General features: G+C 43.1%; 1 protein-coding gene across 2 annotated transcripts in view; it reads right to left on the reverse strand.

The window, feature by feature from the left end:
* Nucleotides 1-23537, reverse strand: part of TMED10 (transmembrane p24 trafficking protein 10) — a 46125-nt gene extending 22588 nt beyond the window's left edge. For both annotated transcript variants that reach the window (XR_010123762.1, XM_054448485.2), the window contains exon 1: nucleotides 22438-23537. Coding sequence is in view for 1 of the 2 variants with exons in the window: in XM_054448485.2 (XP_054304460.1) it covers nucleotides 22438-22662 (225 nt within the window). In the remaining variant the exon portion in view is untranslated. The remainder of the gene's footprint in view (nucleotides 1-22437) is intronic.
* Nucleotides 23538-24602: the final 1065 nt, after the last annotated feature.

Genomic DNA, 24602 nt, shown 5'->3' on the forward strand with positions numbered 1-24602 from the left:
GACCTCATGATCCAACCCACCTCGGCTTCCCAAAGTGCTGGGGTTACAGGCGTGAGCCACCGTGCCCGGCCTTTTTTTCCATTTTTTAAAATGACATGTAGCTGGGCGTGGTAGCTCAGCCAGGTGCAGTGGCTCACGCCTGTAATCCCAGCACTTTGGGAGGCCAATGCAGGTGGATCACCTGAGGTCAGGAGTTTGAGACCAGCCTGGCCAACATGGTGAAACCCCGTCTCTACTAAAAAAAAAAAAAAAATTAGCTAGGAGTGGTATCGGGTGCCTGTAATCCCAGCTACTTTGGAGGCCAAGGCAGGATAATAGCTTGAACCCGGGAGGCAGAAGTTGCGGTGAGCCGAGACTGTGCCACTGCACTCCAGCCTGGGCAACACAGCGAGACTCTGTCTCAAAAAAAAAAAAAAAAAAAAAAAAAGGCATGTATCACTGGATCACTTATATTCAAAAATAATAATAAAGCTATTTTATTTTGGAAAAAATTGATAATAACTAAAGAAAAGTTATCACTACTAGATAAATTTGAAATGACAGATTAACTAAAAAAAATTTTATGGCACATCTTCGAAATTCCCTAATAAACAGTAGTATTAATCAACTGTCTTCTGCCATCCAGCACCATTTGCTAATTTGTCAAACTTTTAAATTTATTTTTATTATTTATTTATTTATTTTTGAGACAGAGTCTCGCTCTGTCACCCAGGCTGGAGTGCAGTGATGTGATCTCGGCTCACTGCAACCTCCGCCTCCCAGGTTCAAGCGATTCTCCTGCCTCAGCCTCCCGAATAGCTGGGATTACAGGCGCATGCCACCACACCTGGCTAATTTTTTGTATTTTTAGTAGAGACGGGGTTTCACCATTTTAGCCAGGATGGTCTTGATCTTCTGACCTAGAGATCCACCCACCTTGGCCTCTGAAAGTGCTGGGATTACAAGTGTAAACCACCTCACCTGGCCCTTTTTTTTTTTTTTTTTTTGAGACGGAGTCTCGCTGTGTCACTCAGGCTGGAGCGCAGTGGCACAATCTCGGCTCACTGCAACCTCCGCCTTCCGGATTGAAGTGATTCTCCTGCCTCAGCCTCCCAAGTAGCTGGGACTACAGGCATGCGCCCCCAAGCCTGGCTAATTTTTATGTTTTTGGTAGAGATCGGGTTTCACCATGTTGGCCAGGCTGGTCTCCAACTCCTGACCTCAAGTGATCCGCCTGCCTTGGCTTTTCCAAACTGCCTGGATTACAGGTGTGAGCCACCACGCCTGGCCTAATTTGTCAAACATTTAAGATACCTAGACCTGTGCTGGTCACTGGGATACAAGTATGAGTAAGATAGTTCCTGTCTTCAAAGGGCTTATGAGTCTAAATGAGGAGAGGAGGGTGATAAGAAATGAGATGCGCCTTCATAGTGGTTTTGGTTTGCATTTCCCTGATGGTTAGTGATACTGGGGAACTTTTAATGTATTTGTTAGACATTTGTATGGGGTGATGAAATATGTTAATTAGCTTGATTGTGGTATTCACTTCACAATGTGTATGTATACCAAAACATCACATTATGTATCTTGAATATAAACAATTTTTATTTGTCAATTATACCTCAATAAAGCTAAGAGAGAGCGCTTCACTGCAATGTGCAAGGCATGCTACCAGAGGTATGCACAAGTGCCATGGGATTATAGAGGGTCAAGGAGTATATCTAGGAGTGGGTAACACATGAGCTGAGTCCTAAAGGATGAATTTCAATCAAGGGAAAGAGGGGTAAAGACATTCAGGGTAGAAGAGACAGCAAATATGAAGGCCTGGGTCCAGAAAAACATAAAACAAAAATATGGCATTATCATATTACTAATAGCTAGTATTTACTGAATACTTACTAAGTGTCAAATAATGTGTTGCTGCTTTATAAGCATTTTAAATTTAATCCTCACTATAACCCTACTGGCAAGAATTATTTCCCCCGTGTTCCATGGGAGGAAACTGAGGCCCGGAGAGGTTAAGTGCCTGGAGAGGTACTGGCCCGATCATGTAGAACTAGAATAGCATGCTAAGGAGTTTAAGCTTCATTTAGTACAAAGTGGAAGAGCAATAAGGAATTTGAAACAGAATGATGTGAGTCAATGACAATTCAGAAAGATGAAGCTACCAGTACTATGAAGACAGACTAGAGAGAGACAACCCTAGAGATAAGGAGGTGGGTTGGGACACTATTCCAGTACTCCAGGTAAGAAAGGAGAAGGGCCTTCAGTATAGAGAGAAGGGGACAGATTTTATTTAATTAAAATAATTTTAAATTTTATTTAATTTTATTAAGGTTTATTAAATTATATTTAATTAAATAATTTTATTTAATTAAAAAAAAGTTTAGTAACCCATGAACTGAAGAGTTTGAGGGATTTTAAGGAGGTAGAGTCTACAGGACAGAACCAAAAAGTAAATGCCCACAGAGATCAAGTGAGAAACATACTGAATCTACTGGACCAGCACAAGCCATACACAGCAAACTAGAAAAGATGGCCTGTGTCATAGGAAAAGCCAATGACTGCCATGGCACTCCAGGTTTTCAGATCATCCAGTTTTTCAAGAGAAGGCAGACATTTTAACTTTCATTTGAAATCTCTTAATTTTTAAATCTTTACAACCAATCCCAACATTTGAAAAACTATCTCAGGCTGGGCACGGTGGCTCACACCTGTAATCCCAGCACTTTGGGAGGCCGAGGTGGGTGGATCATGAGGTCAAGAGATCGAGACCATCCTACCCCGTCTCTATTAAAAATACAAAAATTAGCCAGACATGGTGATGCGCACCTGTAGTCTCAGTTACTTGGGAGGCTGAGGTAGGAGAATCGTTTGAAACCAGGGTGAGACAGATCGCACCACTGCATTCCAGCCTGGTGACAGAGCAAGACTCCGTCTCAAAAAAAAAAAAAAAAAAAAAGAAAAGAAAAACTATCTCAAGGAAAAACAAAACACATCTATAGAACCAAGTTCTTCTGAGCTAACGATTTTGCCCTCTCCACAGGACAGAAAGAAAGCTGACTAACATCACATAGAATGACTGCTGGGTAGCACTGAGATCTCAGCTAAGATAATGAACCACACATTTCTAGCGGTACAACCTAGCAGCCAGGATGCAGAAGCAAAGAAAAGGCACATGCATGAACTGATCAGAGCTTAGGGTTCTGCAACTGAGTGGTTTGAAAAGATAAAAGGATTAAAGAATCATGCTATATACTTTACAAACATAATCTTTAATCTTCTCAGCAACTCCATGGAAACTGGTCTTGTTATTCCTATTTTACTGATGAGGAAACTTAGTAACTTGTCCATTACAGCAGTTAATAAATAAATTGTGTTGGTCAGCTGCGGTGGCTCACACTTGTAATACCAGCACTCTGGGAAGCCACGGTGGGAGGATCACTTGAGCCCAGGAGTTTGAGACTAGCCTGGGCAATATAGTGGGATCCCGTCTCTACAAAAAATAAGATTAGCTGGGTGTGGTTGACATGCACCTGTGGTCCCAGCTACTCAGGAGGCTGAGATGGGAGGACTGCTTGATCCCATGAGGTCAAGGCTGCAGTGAGCTGTGATTGTGCCACTGCACTCCAGCCTGGGCAACAGAGTGAGAACATGTCTCAATAAATAGCCAGGTGCAGTGGCTCACACCTGTAATCCCAGCACTTTTGGGAGGCCGAGGCGGGTGGATCATCTGAGGTCAGGCGTTTCAGACCAGCCTGGCCAACATGGCAAAACCCCGTCTCTACTAAAAATACAAAAATTAGTTGGGCATGGTGGCAGGTGCCTGTAATCCCAGCTACTCAGGAGGCCGAGGCAGGAGAACTGCTTGAACCTGGGAGGCAGAGGTTGCAGTGAGCCAAGATCGCACCACTGCACTCCACCCTGAGTGACAAGAGCAAAACTCCATCTCAAAAAAAAAAAGTAAAAATAAATTAAAATAAATAAATAGTGTTACGTGGATTTGAGAAACGTCTAAAACCCACTCTCTTTCCGCATCCCATGCTGCCTTCTCCCAAAAGGAATGTCTGAATGAAGAGGAATGTACAGAGGCCAAGAAAGACTAATAGAATATTTGCATCTCAGAGTTGAGATGTCCTCTCAAGTTGAGTTGAGTGCAAATCAGAGTGGAGAGTCCTCTCAAGTGTTAACACAGCACTGATCAGTCTGCATTCTCCACCTTAGAGAGATCAGCAGGCAGCCACAAGGTAAAGACCTTGAAGTTAGCATCGGCTAAACAATCTTCAAGGGAAATTTAGCCTTGAAGATTCTTAAAGGCCTCTTGTTTGTGTGATAACTTTTCTGAATCATAAACTGAAAGAAGCAGCATAAAAAAGGACTACTTTATTTTTATTTATTTTTGAGAGGGGGCCTCATTCTGTTGCCCAGGCTGGAGTGCAGCTACACAATCACAGCTTACTGCAGCCTCAACCTTGTAGGCTCAAGCCATCCTTCTGCCTCAGTCTTCTGCGTAGCTGGGACTACAGGTGTGCACCACTACACCTGACTAATTATCTTATTTTTTGTAGAGACAGGGTCTCCCTATGTTGCCCAGGCTGGTCTCGAACTCTTGAGCTCAAGTGATCCTCCCACCTTGGCCTCCCAAATGCTGAAATTACAGGCATGAGCCACCGTGCCCAGCCAAAAAGTACTTCAGAGGGCCGGCTGCGGTGGCTGACGCCTGTAATCCCAACACTTTGGGAGGCCAAGGCGGGCGGATCACCTGAGGTTGGGAGTTCGAGACCAGCCTGACCAACATGGAGAAACCCCGTCTCTACTAAAAATACAAAATTAGCCAGGCATGGCGGTGCATGCCTGTAATCCCAGCTACTCGGGAGGCTGAAGCAGGAGAATCGCTTGAACCCGGGAGACGGAGGTTGTGGTGAGCCGCGATCGCGCCATTGTGCTCTAGCCTGGGCAACAAGAGTGAAATTCCATCTCGAAATAAATAAACATATAAATAAATAAATAAATAAATAAGTACCTTAGAACCTTGGATACACACATATAAGTCAAAAAGGTCTGAGAACTAACCAAATCACAAAGTAATGTGTAGTCATCAGTGTGATGCCTCTCTTCCTTTCTTCAAAATCAGTTGACCCACAAAGATACTCACTTTCCCAAGATTCTCACTTTAGAAAGCATAAAGACAAAATTTAAGAGCAAAGAAGAAGTTCAAAAAGGTAGACAGCAGGAATAACAGATTTTTCATATTCCAAGCCAATTTAGAAACCCTAATTTGGATTTGGACTTTCCTCCTATGAATAAAGTTGCAGACAACATAGAACTTGGGTAACATAACTTTCCAGATTTGCTCATTGCATTGGCTTAATTCTGAGGGAAGAAGGTTAAGAATTACAGGTTGCTGAAAATGTCTAAATGTAAGTGAAACTGGTAGAGGACAGCCTGGAATAAGCATCAAGGTGAAAGTACTGAAAAGAGTCATCACAGATTTCATCATCTCCATGCTAAGGCAAGGAAAGAGACTAAGTCATTGGCCTAGGACAAACAACTGAATTTAACAGTGCTTGCAGGATTTGCACACATTTGCCCAACCACTTTATTTCCTGGAAGAAGAGATTATAATCTCTTAATTTTCCTCCAAGATATGAACAGTGTCCTTCAAAAACTTTTTTTTAACTTAAGGAGAGGAGTCTCTCTACATCATAAAGGAGCTTAAATGTAGGTCATAAAACTCTTAAGGCATTGCTAAAAGTACCTTACAAAATGAATTAAGAAATCTGCTATGCTTTTCTGAAAGACTCCAGGAAAATCACATCTCCAACTGGTACTCTAAAGGGGTAAATACTATTTAAATTGTCCTCTACCACACTGTACTGAGGAACTGCAATCACAGAAGAACCATTTGCATTGTCTCTTCTCTCTATGACATCCGAAGATTATTAAAGACTCATTTTAAGGCAAAAACTGAAATTCATTTCAAGAGGCTGAAGGCAAAGGGCCCGCCACTGCAGCCTGCACCTTTTATCAACATGAAATTTACCTCCCAGAAATAGTGTGTGATGATGCTGGAAGTTCCCCCAAGGCCTCCACATGTCTACACTCCCTATAACCTTCAGATGACACAACTACATGGGGGAATTTATCTGGATATTTGGAAATCCAGGCAGGCAACCTGACAACTGAACTTTCAGGTGGGGCTCACTCATATGGCCTGTTTGGGCATTCTAAAACATCTCAGGATTTTTCTGAAAATCAGTAGGTTTCGTATCTAGTTCATATAACTTTGTAGTTATTTAGGAGCCAAGTCATTAGTCTTAAAGAAAAACAAAACAAAACAAAAATCACATCTCCCAACCCCAACATCATTATATAAACCAGGTAGCTAAAATTAGGGAATAGGAAACTGGGCCAAGCTCAATGACTAACCAGAGCCAGCAAAGTCTAATAGGCTAAAATGATAGCTTAATTTCCTTTCATTAAAATGTTCTAATTACAGATCACCTTAAAAGGTCATTTGGTTTCTCAAGAATTGAGAGGTTTTTTTTTTTCTTCTTAAATTGTCCTAGAGAACCACCTTGGTGAATCAATAACTGCTACTTTTACCTACTATAATAGCAAGACCTTAAAAGGATTCTTTTCTTCCCTTTTAACAATAAATACTTATAATAGTAATAATAAAGTTCTTTAATTAAACAAAGGTAATACCAAGCTATAAAATTTGCCCATATGACATCAAGGAATAGGAAGTAATAAAGATTTGTTTCTAGATATCACCTTCTGAAGAAAAGCAAAACAAAGTTCACAATTTAAAAAGTAGGGGGGATGGGCACAGTGGCTCACGCCTGTGATCCCAGCACTTTGGGAGGCTAAGGTGGCGGGTCATTTGAGGTCAGGAGTTTGAGACCAGCCTGATCAACATGGCGAAACCCTGTCTCTGCTAAAAATAAAAAATTAGCCGGGCACGGTGGCAGGTGCGTGTAATTCCAGCTGCTCAGGAGGCTGAGGCAGGAGAATCGCTTGAACCTGGGAGGCGGAGGTTGCAGTGACCCGAGATCGTGCCACTGCACTCCAGCCTAGGCAATAAAGCTAGACTCCATCTCAAAAAAAAAAAAAAAAAAGTGTTAATTTTATATGCAGAGTAGGTGATGTCAAGAATATGTGAATACTCACACTGAGCCTGTGAGAAGTGCGAAAACAGGTAACTGGGAAGATAAACTCATTTAAAATTGGATTTTCTTGGACCATGCTAGGCAGTGGCTGGAAACAGATTTTTGAACAGGTTCTGCTACTGAAGCCTGCTCTCATTCCTTTACCAAACATTCAAAATAAAACCTCAAAAGGATCTATAAGTAGCTTAGGTCAATAAGGCAGTTAGGAATAAAATGGAATAGAGTTCACCTGAGGGAAGAAAAAAGTCTTATCAAGAACCTAAATTGAGCAAATGATATCTGTATAATACATTTGGTTCTAAGTTTTCTGGAAGCCAAAATTAAAAGACTAAAGAGACATCATTTGTTTTCTGATGAAAGCTCACAAATTTATCTAAGGGACAATTTTCCTGGAAGTAACCACGAACAACAATTTATCAGGAAGATCCTCGTAAAAGGACTGTAACTAACAGACTCTTCATTTTCAACCATGATCTTGCTAAAGATACAAGTACAGTTCAAATGAGTTCTTTTAGTGACACTCCCTAACAATGAATGACCTGATCTAATGCAGAGGAGAGACCTGGTTCTCTGCCCTGCCCCTAAGCACTACATTTCTCCCCATCCTAGCCCACTCCTGCTGCTCACAGAATTCCACCCTTACTCTAAAGTTGCAGGAAGGATGGGACTACTTTTGGCCACTTGCTAGCACAACTGCATTTAAAAAAAGAAAAAAGGTACCAGAAAAAGATGCCTTAAAAATAACACTATCCACCCAGACTTAATTCCCTTCTCCAATAAAAGCAACCAGGGCTCCTTGGAGAAATGATCCTAAGACTGAGGAAGGAAATGTACAAAATGAGCCTGGTATCTTATAGGGCCAGAAAGTAAGAAAGTGCTCAAAAACAAAAACCAGAGGTCGAGGGGTGGGCAGATCATTTAAGGTCAGGAGTTCAAGACCAGCCTGGCCAAGATGGAGAAACCCCATCTCTACTAAAAATACAAAAATTAGCCAGGCATGGTGGCACCCACTTGTAATTGTAGCTACTCAGGAGGCTGAGGCATGACAATCACTTGAACCCAGGAGGCAGAGGTTGCAGTGAGAGGAGATTATGCCACTGCACTCCAGCCTGGGTGACAGAGCGAGGCTCTGTCTCAAAACAAACAAACAAAAATCAAAATCCAAAAAATACAAGAATGGGGGTATGTCAAAGGGACATAGGAGCCTAAAGAGCTCCCAATAGCTAAAGCTGAAACAATTAGGGCAACAAAATATAGTACTGGTTTATAATCCAAAGAACATAGTAAACATCCATGAATCTACACTTACATATAAATGATTGATTAAATAAATAAATAAGGAAGAGAGAGAAATCTTCCGTGAAGATTCTCAAATAATTTATGTAGGCACCCATAAGGAATGTGAAGCATTAACTCCCCACTCCTTAAGTGTGGGCTACATAAAGTGACTTCCTTCTAAAGAACACAGAATAGAAAGGGGGAAAAAAGAGTTACTCTGTAGTGGACTGACCAAAACATCATTAAGGGGGAAAAAAGGAAAGAAAAGAATATTGTATAGTGAAGAAACCTGACAAAAACTAATTCATCCAAATGATCAACGGCAGTATCAACATGACAAATCATGTTGATATGATGTGATGAAAATGACACTTTACAAGTGAATCATGGTTTTGACAAGAAAAAAAAATGACATTTTATCTCTGTGGTCTTCCTCCCCAAAACCCATAACCTCAGCTTATCATGAGAAAAACATCTGACAAATGCCCAATAGAGGGCATCCTACAAAATATTTGGCCAGGGTCCTCAAAACTCACAAGGTCCGCCAGGCCCACTGGCTCATACCTTGTAATGCCAGCACTTTAGGAGGCCGAAAGAAGAGGATCACTTGAGTCCAGGAATTTGAGACCAGCCTGGGCAATACAGGAAGACCCTGCCTCTACAAATAATTAAAAAAAAAAATTAGTTTGGTGTGGTGGTGCATACCTGTGGTCCCAGGTACTCAGAAGCCTCAGGGAGGAGGATTGCCTGATCCCAGGAGGTCAAGGCTGCAGTGAGTTGTGATCATGTCATTGCACTTCAGCCTGAGTGACAGAGCAAGACCCTGTCTCAAAACAAACACACAAACAAAAAACTCACAGGCCAGGAGCGGTGGCTCACGCCTGTAATCCCAGCACTTTGGGAGGCCGAGGCAGGCAGATCACTTGAGGTCAGGAGTTTGAGACCATCTTGGCTAACACAGTGAAACCCCGTCTCTACTAAATATACAAAAACTAGCTGGGCATGGTGGCACGCGCCTGTAGTCCCAGCTACTCAGGCAGCTGAGGCAGCAGAATCACTTGAACCCGGGAGGCAGAGGTTGCAGTGAGCCGAGATCTCGCCACTGCACTCCAACCTGGGCGACAGAGCAAGACTCCGTCTCAAAAAAAAAAAAAAAAGAACGGAAACAGGAATATCTAGCCTTTTCTCTCTCTGAGAGACCGTACAACATAGTACTTTTAAGATAGAAGGTTCTAGAGTCAGACTTTCTGGTCCATGCTCAAATCACAGGTGTGCCGTTTACCAGCTGTAAACACTTGGGCATGTTCCTTAACTCCTCTACCTCATTTGTAAAATAAGGACAACAGTTGTACATACATCATAAGGTTATTGTGAGGACTTTTTTTTTAGATAGGGTCTCACTGTGTTGCCCAGGCTGGTCATGTACTCCTGGGCTCAAGAGATCCTCTTGTGCCACCCTCCTGAGTAGCTGGGATTACAAGGACACACCACCACGCCCAGCTACTGTGAGGATTAAATGTTATACAGGTAAACTGCCTGGAACAGTGTTTGTCACATAGCAGGCATTCAATAGGTGTTATATTATTGTTATAACTGTTTGTTGGTGATAACTCAGAACTCCATAAATATTTAGGTCATTAACCATATTTTCTTCCTTTTTTTTGTTTTGAGACAGAGTTTTGCTCTGTTGTAAAGGCTGGAGTGAAGTGGCATTATCTCGGCTCCCTGCAACCTCTGACTCCCAGGTTCAAGCAATTCTCGTGCCTCAGCCTCCAGAGTAGCTGGACTACAGATGTGTGCCACCATGCCCGGCTTTTTTTTTTTGAGATGGAGACTCGCACTGTTGCTCAGGCTGGAGTGCAGTGGCACGATCAGAGCTCACTGCAACCTCCACCTCCTGGGTTCAAGCAATTCTCCTGCCTCAGCCTCCCCGAGTAGCTGGGACTACAGGTGCGTGCCACCAGGCCCGGCTAATTTTTTATTTTTTAAGTAGAGACAGAGTTTCACCATGTTGCAGGCTGGTCTCGAACTCCTGACCGTGTGATCCGCCCGCCTCGGCCTCCCAAAGTGCTGGGATTACAGGCATGAGCCACTGCACCTGGCCTAATATATATATATACACACACACATATGTGTGTATATATACATATATACATATATATTTTATATATATACACATATATATTTTATATATTTTTTATATATATATAAATATATATATATATATTTTTTGTATTTTTAGAAGAGGCGGGGTTTTGTCATGTTGGCCAGGCTAGTCTCAAACTCCTGAGCTCAGGCAATCCGCCTGCCTCAGCCTCCCAAAGTGCTAGGATTACAGACGTAAGCCACCATGTCTGGCCCATTAACCATATGTTCTCACCTAACAGTACTAATGGATGGCAAACTAGATAAATTATGCTATGTTCACTAAATCCAGGGATGATTAGGGCCCAAATGGCTATTGCATGGAAACAGAGAGAAAGGGGTAGTCAGGTACACTCTCAAGGAAGCAGCAGCAAGATTTAGAAAATGAAAGGATACAAAATGCATAACAAAGCAGATGTTTGATCCTTTTAGCTGATAAAAAGAGAGACAGTAAGGAATCCAAGATGATGCCAGCTTTTCCTGTATGTGGTTTTTAACTTAATAAGGAATAAACTACATGAAGAATCCAACATTAGATATGGGGGAAAGAGAGAGAGGATTGAGGTTGCATATATAATTACCTCTACTCTTCATAAGAATTCACAAGTGAATACTGAGCCAAAGGGTCTATTCCCCTAAGATATAAAAAAGCAGAAAGAACACCAACTCATTAAAGATGCTATGGCTTTAGATAGAAAAATATACCAGAAACATGTTCTTTTTCTTTCTTTCTTTTTTTTTAGACAGTCTTGCCCTGTTGCCCAGGCTGGAGTGCAGTGGCATGATCTTGGCTCACCACAACCTCCACCTCCCAGGTTCAAGCGACTCTCCTGCCTCGGCCTCCCGAGTAGCTGGGAATACAGGCATATGACACCATGCACAGCTAATTTTTGTATTTTTAGTAGAGACAGGGTTTCACCATGTTGGCCAGACTGGTCTCGAACTCCTGACCTCGTGATTCTCCCACCTTGGCCTCCCAAAGTGTTGGGATTACAGGCGTGAGCCACCGTGCCCAGCCTCAGAAACACTTTCAAAAGGGACCACTGTATCTCGAAAACGAAAAACAAACTCCGATGGCTTAGGTGCTATATTTAATGGGCATAAAATGAATTTAAGCTGATCTTTTAAACAAAAGCATGTACAAAGTCTATCAAGTATATTCCTGAAATAAAAGGATCACATCTAGATATTGCCCAGAACAAAGTCAAACTTAGCCCACAAGCAGCATTTGGCAACACTAAATTCTTTCAAATTTCTAGTACAGTTCACTGATAGTATAACATAGTACATAAGCATTGCTTAAGCTAAAATATGATCAAGGAGGCTAGGAGGCTTTTTCTAGAAGTGCTGAAAACCAGAAATAGCAAATTTCCAGGCACTGGCATGATAATGGATAGATGCTCTCTTCCTGCTTCTATCAGCATTTGCTACATTAACTTAACATAGGCAATACGTCATGCTTGACTTGGAGGAGGAGAGGAGGGGGGGAAGAAAAGGGGAGAAAGAAAGGGAGGAAAGGAGGGGAACGAGAACGAAAGACCCGTTGCTGCCCTAACAATACTACTGCGGGGGTGAAGCCAGATCAAATGTTTTTTTTCATACTGTTCCAAAGTTATTTACGGTAAAAACCTCCAGCGTGACCCTTTTATTATGGGCACAAACAAAGCCTTGTTCTTTCTTAACAACTATTCCCTTGATTTCCCACATTTTATGTTGAACAATGAGGTTGGGAGCACAGGATAAAGCAGATGACATCAACCTCCCTCAAGTCGGAGACTTGTTTGGGAGCCCAAGTTCGGGTCTGTGGCCAGCTGGCTGATTTCACAGAGGGCTCTACTGTCCAGGCTGCCAGGCTCTATATGCATATGGGGGCAATGGCTCAGGATCAAACTACCAGTCAGCAATTCACACAAGAAACAGCATAGAAGTCACTGCACCCCTACTGGGTTACCTTTATATATTTGTTCCACTTTCCTAGAAACCAGACTCAGTCTTCAGAAGTCAGCATAAAGATATAGTGTAGCAATTTCAAACTGGAAGCAGCCCCCTTCTCAAGATCAGTTCAAAACAAGGAAGGCTGTAGACAACTGTTTACTGAATAAGAGAGATTTAAATGAAGCAATGTATCCTTTAACTTTTATGGAGAAGGAAGCACAAGGTCAAGTTATAATTAAAAGCTAGGAACTTTGTATATAATACAAAAAGAAATTTCATTTATATTATTAAATGTTAATGTACCAATTAGCCTTCTGTACTGAACCATCTGTTTATTGACCTGTTTCTAACCCAGTGGACAACAGTCACATTAAATTCACGCTGAAAGGGTCATATTTCTCCCTACAGAAAAAGTCTGGCGTAAGTAAGCGTTCATGGAATCGTTATTGATAAAAAGGATGGTTCATTTTGATGACTGAGCAACATGCATCCTATTCCTTTTTTTTTTTTGAGACGGAGTCTCACTCTGTCGCCCACGCTGGAGTGCAGTGGCGTGATCTCGGCTCACTGCAACCTCGGCTCACTGCAACCTCCACCTCCCGGGTTCAAGCGATTCTCCTGCCTCAGCCTCCTGAGTAGCTGGGACTACAGGCGCACACCACCATGCCTGGCTAATTTTTGTATTTTCAGTAGAGACAGGGTTTCACCATGTTGGCCAGGATGGTCTCATTCTCCTGACCTCGTGATCCACCCACCTCAGCTTCCCAAAGTGCTGGGATTACAGGTGTGAGCCACCACGCCCAGCCGAAGCATCCTATTCTTTCTCCTTGTCAGCACAGAACAGACCTCAGTACAGATACCAGTAATAAAAAAGCTGAAATACAGTAATTCCAAACAAAATAATCGGAAAACTATAGCATATATACCATCTTTTTCTTCCTTCCTCCCTCCCCTGCCTCTTCTCCCCTCTGCCTCTCTTTCTCCTCCTCGCTCCCATCCCCACCACTGTCCTTCTCTCCTCCCTCCTCCCTCTCCTCTCTCTCCTCATGCCTGGCCTATAGTATCTTTTCATACAGCTTTTGGTGAGGGAAAAAAGAAGTTATAAGCCAATAGTTTCCCAACTGCCAAGTTACTTCTTCATAATTTTTAGGCTTAAGTTGTGGTAGGCCTGTGACTCAAGGCTGAACTCTTTAAGGGATCTGTTTGGCTTTCTTATCTATAAGCTAGTTGGGAAGGACAGAAATCATAACTTGGTATAAGATCCAAATTTTCAGCCAGGTGCAGGGGTTCATGCCTGTAATCTCAGCGCTTTGGGAGGTAGAGGTGGGAGGATCACTTGAGGCCAGGAGTTTGAGGTTGCAGCGAGCTATGATCATGCCACTGCACTCCAGCCAGAGCAAAATAATAATAAAAATATTACCCAAATTTTTGAGTCCCTACAACAGGCTTTTATTATGGACCTGAAGTAATGGAGGAAACTTCTATATTCACTGTAAATGATGAGTTGATACTTCCTGCTTCAATTATGTGCAGCAAAGTCTTTATACCTGACGCTAGTTAGCTTGATTTAGCCTCACTTTATGAAATGAGTAGGGAAGTATGGAATAGACTCAGTTTGGAAATCTTAACACAAAATGCATCTCAATATAGGTCTGAAGTAGAAATCTTTGCAGGAGAGGACCACCCATCATTTCAATCCATTTATTTCTCTCTGTTCAGAAAGGCCTCCCCTGACCACTTAAACACCCTTTAACCCATCAGTCACCCCCTACTCCCTAGTGCCTGAACTTTCATTATGGTGCTTATCACTACCTGAAATTCTATTATTTTAACTTGTTTTTTGTCTTTGTTCCCCACAAGAGCTTAAGGACCTTGTCCCCTGTTTCTCCCCATATTGTCAGCCAGGTCTGACACATACTAAATATTATATAAATATTTGTTGAATGAATGAAAGAATCACAAACTACTCATAATTCCTCTCATTAAAATACTCCATATCTAGTTATTTCAATGACATATAGCCTGAGGGGCTCTGAGAAGCAATTCAATTTTCATTCAATACAGAGGAAAGAAAAGAGTACTAACATCTATGGAGCACCATAATGGGCCCTGCACAATAAAAACCTCCCCCATCTCAATCAGTCCTTCTAACAAGTTTATGAGCTCTACGATTCCCATATTACAGAAACAGGACCAGAGAAGAAGGGTTAAATAATCCCTGCAAGACCCACATAACCTTTAAGTGGTGGAGCTGCTGGGATCTGAACCAAATCTATCTTACTTCAGATCTAGTCCCTACTATACCACAAGGCTTCTCAAGAAGACTAAGATGTTTAACTCAGTTATACAACAATGTGTACATTAAACTAAAGACACAAAGATGAGTAAGACATTAAAGAGTTCACAAAGTAAACACTACATTACATGAAAAGTGCCATGTAAAACAGGATGTAATGGTACTACAGTATCTTTTCATACAGCTTTTGGTGAGCGGGAAAAAAGAAGTTAAAAGCCAATGGGGCACACAATAGGGGACACAGAAAGTCAAAGATTGATCCAGGTTAAGAGAACATTATATTCAAAGAACTGTAAGGTGTTCAGTATAGCTAGAGTCAGAGTGGGAGAAAGGAAATAAAGAGAATAGAAGGAAAGATCAGAGATGAGGCAAGGACAGTGCTTGCTCATCTGTTCACTAATTCCTTAGGATGAGGTCCTACTACATGCCAGGCCTTATTTTAGACAAGCATTGCAATGATGAATGAAACCTAGTCTCTGTTCAAGCAGCTTATAGTTTATCCCAGGAGATGGGCAAATACACAACTGCAACACAGAGTGGTATATGATAACATAGGTGCATTCACTGGATACTAAGATGTTCCTAGCCAGAAAGAAGGTGAATCAGTCAGATTAACCAAGGCACTATATTCACAGAGACCCTTATAAGCAAGACTGCCTCAGGCTGGGCACAGTGGCTCAAGCCTGTAATCCCAGCACTTTGGGAGACGGGTGGATCACCTGAGGTCAGGAGTTTGAGACCAACCTGGACAACATTGTGAAACCCCGTCTCTACTAAAAATACAAAAATTAGCCGGGAGTAGTGGTACGCACCTATAATCCCAGCTACTTGGGAGGTTGAGGCAGAAGAATTGCTTGAACCTGGGAGGCAGAGGTTGCAGTGAGCCGAGATCACGCCATTGCACCCCAGCCTGGGCAAAAAGAGCGCAACTCCATCTCAAAAAAAAGACTGCCTCATTCAGCACAACCACCAAATGCTAAGCTCAGCTGGCCAGGTTCTACACCAGTCTCCAGTTCTCCTCCTACCTCAAATCAAACCACAGCTGCCTAAAGCAGGGGTGGAAATATGACCAAAGACAAGACAATCCATTGGCTGATCTGAGACCTAGAATGTGGCCTACCATATGAAAAGGAGCTCTGGCACTCAGGAGTTGTACTTCAGAAGCTAAAATGATGCATAGAGAGAATCCTTGAAGCAGTCGTCAAAATATAAGAAAAAGTGGAACGCTGGGTGCGGTGGCTCACGCCTGTAATCCCAGCACTTTGGGAGGCCGAGGCAGGCGGATCATGAGGTCAGGAGATCGAGACCATCCTGGCTAACGTGGTGAAACCCCGTCTCCACTAAAAATACAAAAAATTAGCCAGGCGTGGTGGCGGGCGCCTGTACTCCCAGCTACTCGGGAGGCCGAGGCAGGAGAATGGCGTGAACCCCGGGGGGCGGAGCCTGCAGTGAGCCAAGATCGCGCCACTGCACTCCAGCCTGGGCGAAAGCGAGACTCTGTCTCAACAAAAAAAGAAAAAGTGGAACTAAGTGAACGGCCACTATGAAAAAGACTGAAAGCTGCTATGGGCTGCATCTGCTCACAAATGTGTTCTGTGGCTTGCATGATATATTACATTTTCAAAAATGACACCTAGCTTGTGGTCTCCAAATACCAATCCCCACAAAAAGGAACTAGAATTCCTTAGAGAAACAGTTTTTCTGAGGTCAGAGGATAGACATATACAAGATAAGCCTAGAACACTTCGTTGTGTCAGAAAACAAGGATGCTATCAAAACCTAACAGGATTATGTTGAAAAAATACAGGAGCCAATATGAAGGAACCAAAGGGACAAATTGGGCATAAAGAATGGAAACAACTGCCTAAAACACAATGATTCTAAAAGTTGAAACCAACACTTAAAAAGAGTTCAGTAAAATACTTAAAAAAAACCCCAAAAACTCTTGGACAGTACTGAAAATGACAAGGGCAACAATTCCTTACTCTGACAATTATCAATTAGAAGAAATAAATTCTGCATTTATCCTACTAACGTGAATGATAAATTTTAGGATAATCAGATGGTATTAATTCCTTAAGAATAATTTCAGCTAATAAATATGGAAGGAGTAACAGAATTAGAAAGTCATCATTTCACAACCTTAATGAAATAATAAATTCACACAGTAGTCATCAGCGGATTCCTAAGTGAAAGGTTAATGGGAAACTTTACAATGAAGGCTTCGGGCTATTACCACTCGGGTAGAGAGAAAAATGCCTCCCACACACAAAGATGTCCACATCTTAATCCCTAGAACCCATGAATGTGTTATCTTACATGGCAAAAGGGATTGTGCAGATGTGATTAAATTAGATTAAGGGTCTTGAGGTGGAGAAGATTATCACAAGAGTCCTTATAAGGGAACGAGGGAGGCAGGTGAGTAAGAGAATGAGATTAGATGATGATAGCCGGGGAGGGAGGGAGGAAGAGAGGGAGAAGGGGTGGTGAGGAACAAAGCAGAGGATGGAAAAGGGAAGAAGAGGGAGTGAGTTAAAGATACTATGCTACTGGCTTTAATTTTTTTTTTTTTTTTTTTTTTTTGAGACAGAGTCTCGCTCTGTCACCCAGGCTGGAGTGCCGTGGCACCATCTCGGCTCACTACAACCTCCACCTCCCAGGTTCAAGCGATTCCCCTGCCTCAGTCTTCTGAGTAGCTGGGACCACAGGTGTGCACCACCATGCCCAGCTAATTTTTGTATGTTTGGTGAAGACGAGGTTTCACCACGTTGGCCAGGCTGCTCTCAAACTCCTAACCTTCAGTGATTTGCCCGCCTTGGCCTCCCAAAGTGTTGGGATTACAGGCGAGAGCCACCGCGCCCAGCCTGGCTTTAAAGATGGAGGAATGAGATATGAGCCAAAGAATACAAGTGGCTTCTAGAAGCTAGAAAGGGCAAGAAAACTGATCCCCACCCCACTCCCAAAAAGTCTCCAGAAGAAACATGGCTCTGCCAAAACCTTGATTTTAGGACTTCTGACCTTCAGAACGATTAAGACAAATCCCTGATGTTTTAGGCCATAAATCTATGGTAATTTGTTACAGCAGCAGTAGGACACTAAGACATACCTTAATCCACTTATCAATCTTAGCAGCAGCAATAAGGGGCACAAAAAGTACTGTGTGTTCCTGCAGTGACACCCTCGACAGAAAGATAAACCTGAATCTGGTTACATTTTTTTTTTTTTTACACTTTTAAGTTCTAGAGGGGTACATGTGCAGAATGTGCAGGTTTGTTACATAGGTATACATGTGCCAAGGTGGTTTGCTGAACCTCTGGTTACATCTTTACAGCTGATTCCTTTTACAAAAAATATAGGGGAAGAACTGGTTAATAAGACACCTCTAGGAAGCAAACAGACAACTCCGAAATGCTGTACATTCTTTTAAGAGCAATTGACTCCAACAATTCAATTGCAAGGATAAAAAAGGAGGTGAGAGGAAGAGGAGACTGCTCTAGATTAGATACTTAAGAGAGACAACAAATTAACTTTCAAAAAATATTTTTGAGACAAGTGGGATCATACTATATGGACTGGGTATTAAGGAATCATTGTTCTTTTTTTTTTTTTTCCTGGAGACAGAGTCTCACTCTGTAGCCCAGGTAGGAGTGCAGTGGCACAATCTTAGCTCACTGCAACCTCCGCCTCCCAGGTTCAAGCGATTCTCCTGCCTCAGCCTAGAGTAGCTGGGATTACAGATGTGTGCCACCACGCCCAGCTAATTTTTTTTTTTTAATTTTTAGTAGAGACGGGGTTTCACCGTGTTGGTCAGGCTGGTCTCGAACTCCTGACCTCGTGATTCGCCTGCCTCGGCCTCCCAAAGTGCTGGGATTACAGGCGTGAGCCACCGCGCCTGGCCATCACTGTTCATTTTGTGAGGTGTGATTAGCCACGTAACATTGTGGTTTATATTTTTAAAGAGATGCATGCTGAAGTAGGCAGGACTGAAATACATGACATCTGGGATTTACTTTAATACAATTTAGCATGAAATGATATGGCGGAAGCAGTTAAGATGACACATGTAGAAAGATCCTGATAATTGCTGAATATGAGTAATGGGTAGAAAGGTGAATTCACTATACTATTCTCTATAACACTGAAAACAAATCAATGCCCAAATCAATCTGAATCGGCTGGTGAAATTTTTTTTTTTTTTTAATTTTTAGGGGGCCAAACCATTTTATTGAGGAAAATGGAGTGGCAAAGCAGTGGTGAGGACAATGAGATCCATGGCCCTTGGGTGGGCCGGGAGCTCCCAGGCTCTGCAGCGCTGAAACCTGGTTGATGAAATTTAAAAGTCTGGAACTTTCACATCAAAATCTGGTGTTCCTATTTCATTTGAAAAATCAGATGTGGGCTGGCTGCAATGGCTCATGCCTGTAAGCTGAGAACTTTGGAAGGCCGAGGTGGGCGGATCACTTGATCCCAGGAGTTTGAGACCAGCCTGGGTAACATGGCGAAACTCCATTTCTACAAAAAAATATGAAAACTGGCCGGATACGGGGGCATGTGCCTGTAATCCCAGCTACTCAGGAGGCTGAGGTAGGAGGATCACCTGGGCCCTGGGGAGGTCAAGGCTGCAGTGAGCCGTGATGGTGCCACTGGAGGGAGGGAGGAAGGAAGGAAGGAAGGAAGGGAAGGAAGGGTGGGGGGAGGGGAAGGGAGGGGAAGGGAGGGGAGGAGAAGGGAAAAATCAGATGTGGCAAAAGGGCCCACAAGCTTGCATGGCAAGTCTCATCAAGAACTGAGTATTGGTCACCCCTAATTAACAGTTTCCACTACATCCAATTATTCTCCCATTTATCATCACTGCTTTTTTTTTTTAAATACCTAGTCCAATTTATTCAATGATATTACCTATTTGGCATTTGGGTTTAGGACCCTTGTGGTTCCATTAAGCTGGTTAGTAGCAAAAGAACAGAGCAGACACAGGAGAGCAACTGAGTGATGGTAAAATGCTAGGGTGTATGCACAAAGTCCTGCTGGTTTTTGTTTTGTTTTGAGACCGAGTCTTGTTCTGTTGCCCAGGCTGGAGTGCAGTGGCACGGTCTCAGCTCACTGCAGCAACCGCCTCCCAGGTTCTAGTGATTCTCCTGCCTCGGCCTCCCAGGTAGCCGGGATTACAGGCATGCGCCACCATGCCCAGCTAATTTTTGTATTTTTAGTAGAGACCGGGTTTTACCATGTTGCTGAGGCTGGTCTTGAACTCCTGACCTCAGGTGATCCACCCGCCTCGGCCTCCCAGTGTTAGGGTTACAGGCGTGAGCCACCAAGCCCGGCCTAAAGTCCTGCTGTTGAGGTGCCTTCAGCAGCCCTAGATTCAATGTAATTCCCATAAGGCCATGCTAAACTACAGTTCCTGTTATTTATAGAGTACTTACTAGAAGCAAGGTAACATGCTTGGCATTCTAGAAAAGATGAACCTGAAAATAGTTCCTACTCTGAGGATACTAACAGTCTAATAAGTAGGTCAAGGCATAAACAAAAACAGTTCAGAAAATAAGTGAGTTCAGGGTACTGTTCAGGGTGGCTCCATGTAGAATGCAAAGTGGGAAGTGACCACATGTATAGCTCAGAAACAGATCACGAAGAGCACAACAAAGCATGTTGAGAAATTTAAACTATCAATAAGCAATAGTGAGCCACTGAAGGGCTTTAAAATATAAGAACAAATCAGACAGCAACACTGGAGATGAGAGCAAGGTCTCTTTCATTGCTGAAATTCCCTGAGTCCATGAACAGCCTCTGAAGAGTTGGAAGCATGATCTCCCACCCCGGAAACACTATATCTAAGCTTCTAAAATCATGCCATCGCTATTTTCCTGGGTAGAGAGTTTGATACCCAAAGAAAATAATAAAATGATGGGTCACAGATTAATTGCCCTGAAAATAGTTTATCTCTCCCAAATAAAGTAGAAATAAATTACATGTATTACCACACTACTGGGTTCCACTACTTTAACATAAGTTATGGTCTTATTATATCTGAAACCCTTTTAAAAAGTAAAAACGAGGCCAGGCGCGGTGGCTTAGGGCTGTAATCCCAGCACTTTGGGAGGCCGAGGCAGGCAGATCATGAGGTCAAGAGATCGAGACCATCCTGGCCAACATGGTGAACCGTCATCTCTGCTAAAAACACAAAAATTAGCTGGGTGTGGTGGCGGGCGCCTGTAGTCCCACCTACTCGGAAGGCTGAGGCAGGAGAATCGCTTGAACCCGGGAGGCAGAGGCTGTAGTGAGCCGAGATTGCGCCACAGCACTCCAGCCTGGACGACAGAGCGAGACTCCGTCTCAAAAAAAAAAGTAAAAATGTTTCTTACTATTTAGTATAACAAAAGCCCCATTGTGTTACAAAGAAAAAAAAAAGACACTTTGCTTATTGTGAATGAATAAAATTACCTAAAATGCAACCAAATACTGACAGATATCAAATTATATTAATGACTCAAAGACCAGGCCAGGCTACTCTTAGCTACAAAATATGACCAAACTGGTATTATGGCAGTAGTTGTCACCATCCAAGAGCATAGTTGGTATTTACATAAAGGTAGCCAAGTCCAGATTCTGGCATACCAAAGAAAAAGGACTAGAGACTGAGACCATTTTGTAACCAGTAATCGAGTTTAATCAATTACAGAAATTACAAATTTAAAACAAGGAAGGAATAAGGTTGCAGCGCTTTTCCCTCAACATACTTAACTACCAAACTAAGTTAAGAATCTATTTCATCGCAAGGACAGAAAACCAAACACCGCACGTTCTCACTCATAGGTGGGAATTGAACAATGAGAACACTTGGACACAGGGTGGGGAACATCACACACCGGGGCCTGTCGTGGGGTGGGGGGAGGTGGGAGGGATAGCATTAGGAGATATACCTAATGTAAATAACGAGTTAATGGGTGCAGCACACCAACACGGCACATGTATACATATGTAACAAACCTGAACGTTGTGCGCATGTACCCTAGAACTTAAAGTATAATAATAATTAAGAAAAAAAAGAATCTATTCCATCTGTGACACTAGTTTATCCTACCTCTGAGTCTCAGTTCCTCATTTGTAAAATGGGGCTAACAGTACCTACCTATTTCATAGGGTAGTGCATGAACCAAATGGTAACATATGCAAAGTAGCACAGTAACTGACACAGCAGATGCTCAATAAATAACATTTTATTAATCACAGTTAGCTTTGTCTCCTTTACTTTCCTGCAGGTATCGCGGTATCTTATGGTGCCAATCCCCATAAATATTCAACATCCCAACACTTATTTGGAGAACCAAATTACGGTTCAATGTATCTGAGACCAAAACTGGTATAGGACGTTGACAACCGCCCAGCTCAGGTGTCACCACATCCGCCAAAGCCTCGCAGCCCTTCTTGGGGTTCCCAGGCGTTGGTGCCCCGCCCCGCCCCGCGAAAGGCAACCAGCGGGGTGAGGGGGCGGGCTCCACCGCACGTCCTTTGCGCTCCCGAGAGGCCAGAACAACTCCCAGGCCTCCGCCGGCTCGACTCCCCCGAACCCAAGCCTCCCCTCGCCTAAGCCTGCCGTCTTCCCTCCCGGCCCCACATCGCCCAATGCCGCACCTTGAGGTGGCTGCGCAGGCCGCCAGCGCCCCCAGACTGGTCGGAGATCTCGTACGCGCCAGTCACTAGCAGGTCCTTGTGGATCTCCTCACGGAGGCACTTGCGAGAGTTAATGGGCAGATGGAAGGAGATGGCGAGGACCAAGCTGGGGCCGAGCAGGAACAAAAGCAGCAACGCCAACGGAAAAGGGCTGCGCCGGGTTGGTGGACCAGACAAACCAGACATGGTGCTAGAGACTCGTTCACCACCCAAGGCCTCAAGCGCGCCGGAACCGGGGGGACCCACGTGACTCACCTCTGACCTACTGATGCCGTCCGCGCCATTTTGGAGACTGGCATATAGAGAGAGACTCTATAGCGAATCTTTTGAAAAGGGAAGAAAGGATAGGTACCATGTCAAAACCGCAAGTTTAAGCGGTTAAAGAAGCTTTAATAGAATACTATTGCAAAAGTTTTATTTTTGTTGAAGTTAGTGAATACTGAGTCGGCCATGGCAAGTATGGGCAGCCCTGGAAGTAATTCTCCTTTAATTTCCGAAAGATGTACCCACGAGTTTAAAGGCGAGTGACACCATAGCAACCAAGCCCCAATAGGAAACAGCCACAAGGCCCTTTGCTGGGCCCGCCCACCGGCCGCCTGGGCGCGCGGGCGGGGAATGAGGCTGTGTCGCCGGGGATGGGGCGGTTTGCAGGCACTCCCAAGCGCCTTTGACACCTTGATGACACCTGGGGCACTGAGACACTAGAGAGGAAAATTTCGAGGAAAGAGTTCAACTTGGCTATTAGAGAGTGTGGACCTTAGAGAAGAAGTTGTAGGGGTCACCTGATGAATGTGTGCCGGGCAGACATCCAGTTCATGTCCCATAGCAGGGTATTTGGGCTGGAGTAATTGTCTGGCTAACTGAATGTACATGGTATTATTATTATTATTATAGCAAACATTGAATGTCTTCTAAGCTATATTCAAAACAAATTTGAATTTGGTATTTAAATTGAATAAAACAACATGTTTTGGTCCAGTCTCAGATGAACATAATTAAGGGGTTAGCAGATAAGCGTTGTCAGGGAAAGTGAGTATGTGTGTGTTTTAAGTTCACAAACACTTTAGGGATCAAATTAACTATTAATATTTGCAAATAGACAAGCAAATTGACACGGTAATAATTCATGCATTCTTTCGATGGAGTACCTACTGTGTGCCAGACATTATACTATGCATGTATGTCAACACGTTTATTGATTCAGCCGTTACTGGGATGGTATCAAATATTCAGAGCTGAAGAATATATGAAAATAAACGGCCGGGCGCGGTGGTTCACACCTGTAATCCCAGCGCTTTGGGAGGCTGAGGCGGGTGTATCACGAGGTCAGGAGTTCAAGACCAGCCTGGCCAAGATGGTGAAACCCCGTCTCTACTAAAAATACAAAAAAATTAGCTGGGCGTGGTGGCGGGCGCCTGTAATCCCAGCCACTCAGGAGGCTGAGGCAGAGAATTGCTTGAAGCCGGGAGGTGGAGGTTGCAGTGAGCTGAGATGGCGCCACTGCACTCCAGCCTGGGCGACGGAGTGAGACTTGTCTCAGAAAAGAAAGAAGGAAAGAAAGAAAATGGAATTGCTTCTTGGCCTTTTGGCTAAGATCAAGTGTAGAAAATAAACGTGGAAGACACAATAGCCCATTTTGGGAATCATTACCTACTTTGATTAACGTTCATTGAGCATCTTCAGAAATATCCAGAAGATGGACTGTCTGCCCTTAGTAATGTACATGATTGGTGTTTTTTTTTTTTTTTAAACTTAGTCCGTTTAGTTATTTTCCTAGAAACGAAATCCCACAAACAAAACAAGAACAAACAAAGGAGCTGTAAAGCATTTAAAATTTTGACAAATGCCATACAATAATTATTTTATGAGGTGTCCACTTAGGAACATTTAGTTTGATTGTTGTATCACTGATCTAAGATAAGATTGCTAGTCCACACAGTACATCCTGATAATTTGCATTGGCCTTTTCCTTGCCAATGCAGGGTATCAGTATAAGCAGTTATCTAATTCATTGTCTACTTGCATTCCTGAGGCTCTGCTGACCAATAGCAAGAGATCTGCAACCCATGAGAAAACTGTGTATGTGTTTTCTTTAAATTTCCATCTTACATTTACATAATAGATAA

This window comes from Pongo pygmaeus, chromosome 15, assembly GCF_028885625.2.
Source record: "Pongo pygmaeus isolate AG05252 chromosome 15, NHGRI_mPonPyg2-v2.0_pri, whole genome shotgun sequence".
In the NCBI taxonomy this organism is placed as follows: Eukaryota; Metazoa; Chordata; class Mammalia; order Primates; family Hominidae; genus Pongo; species Pongo pygmaeus.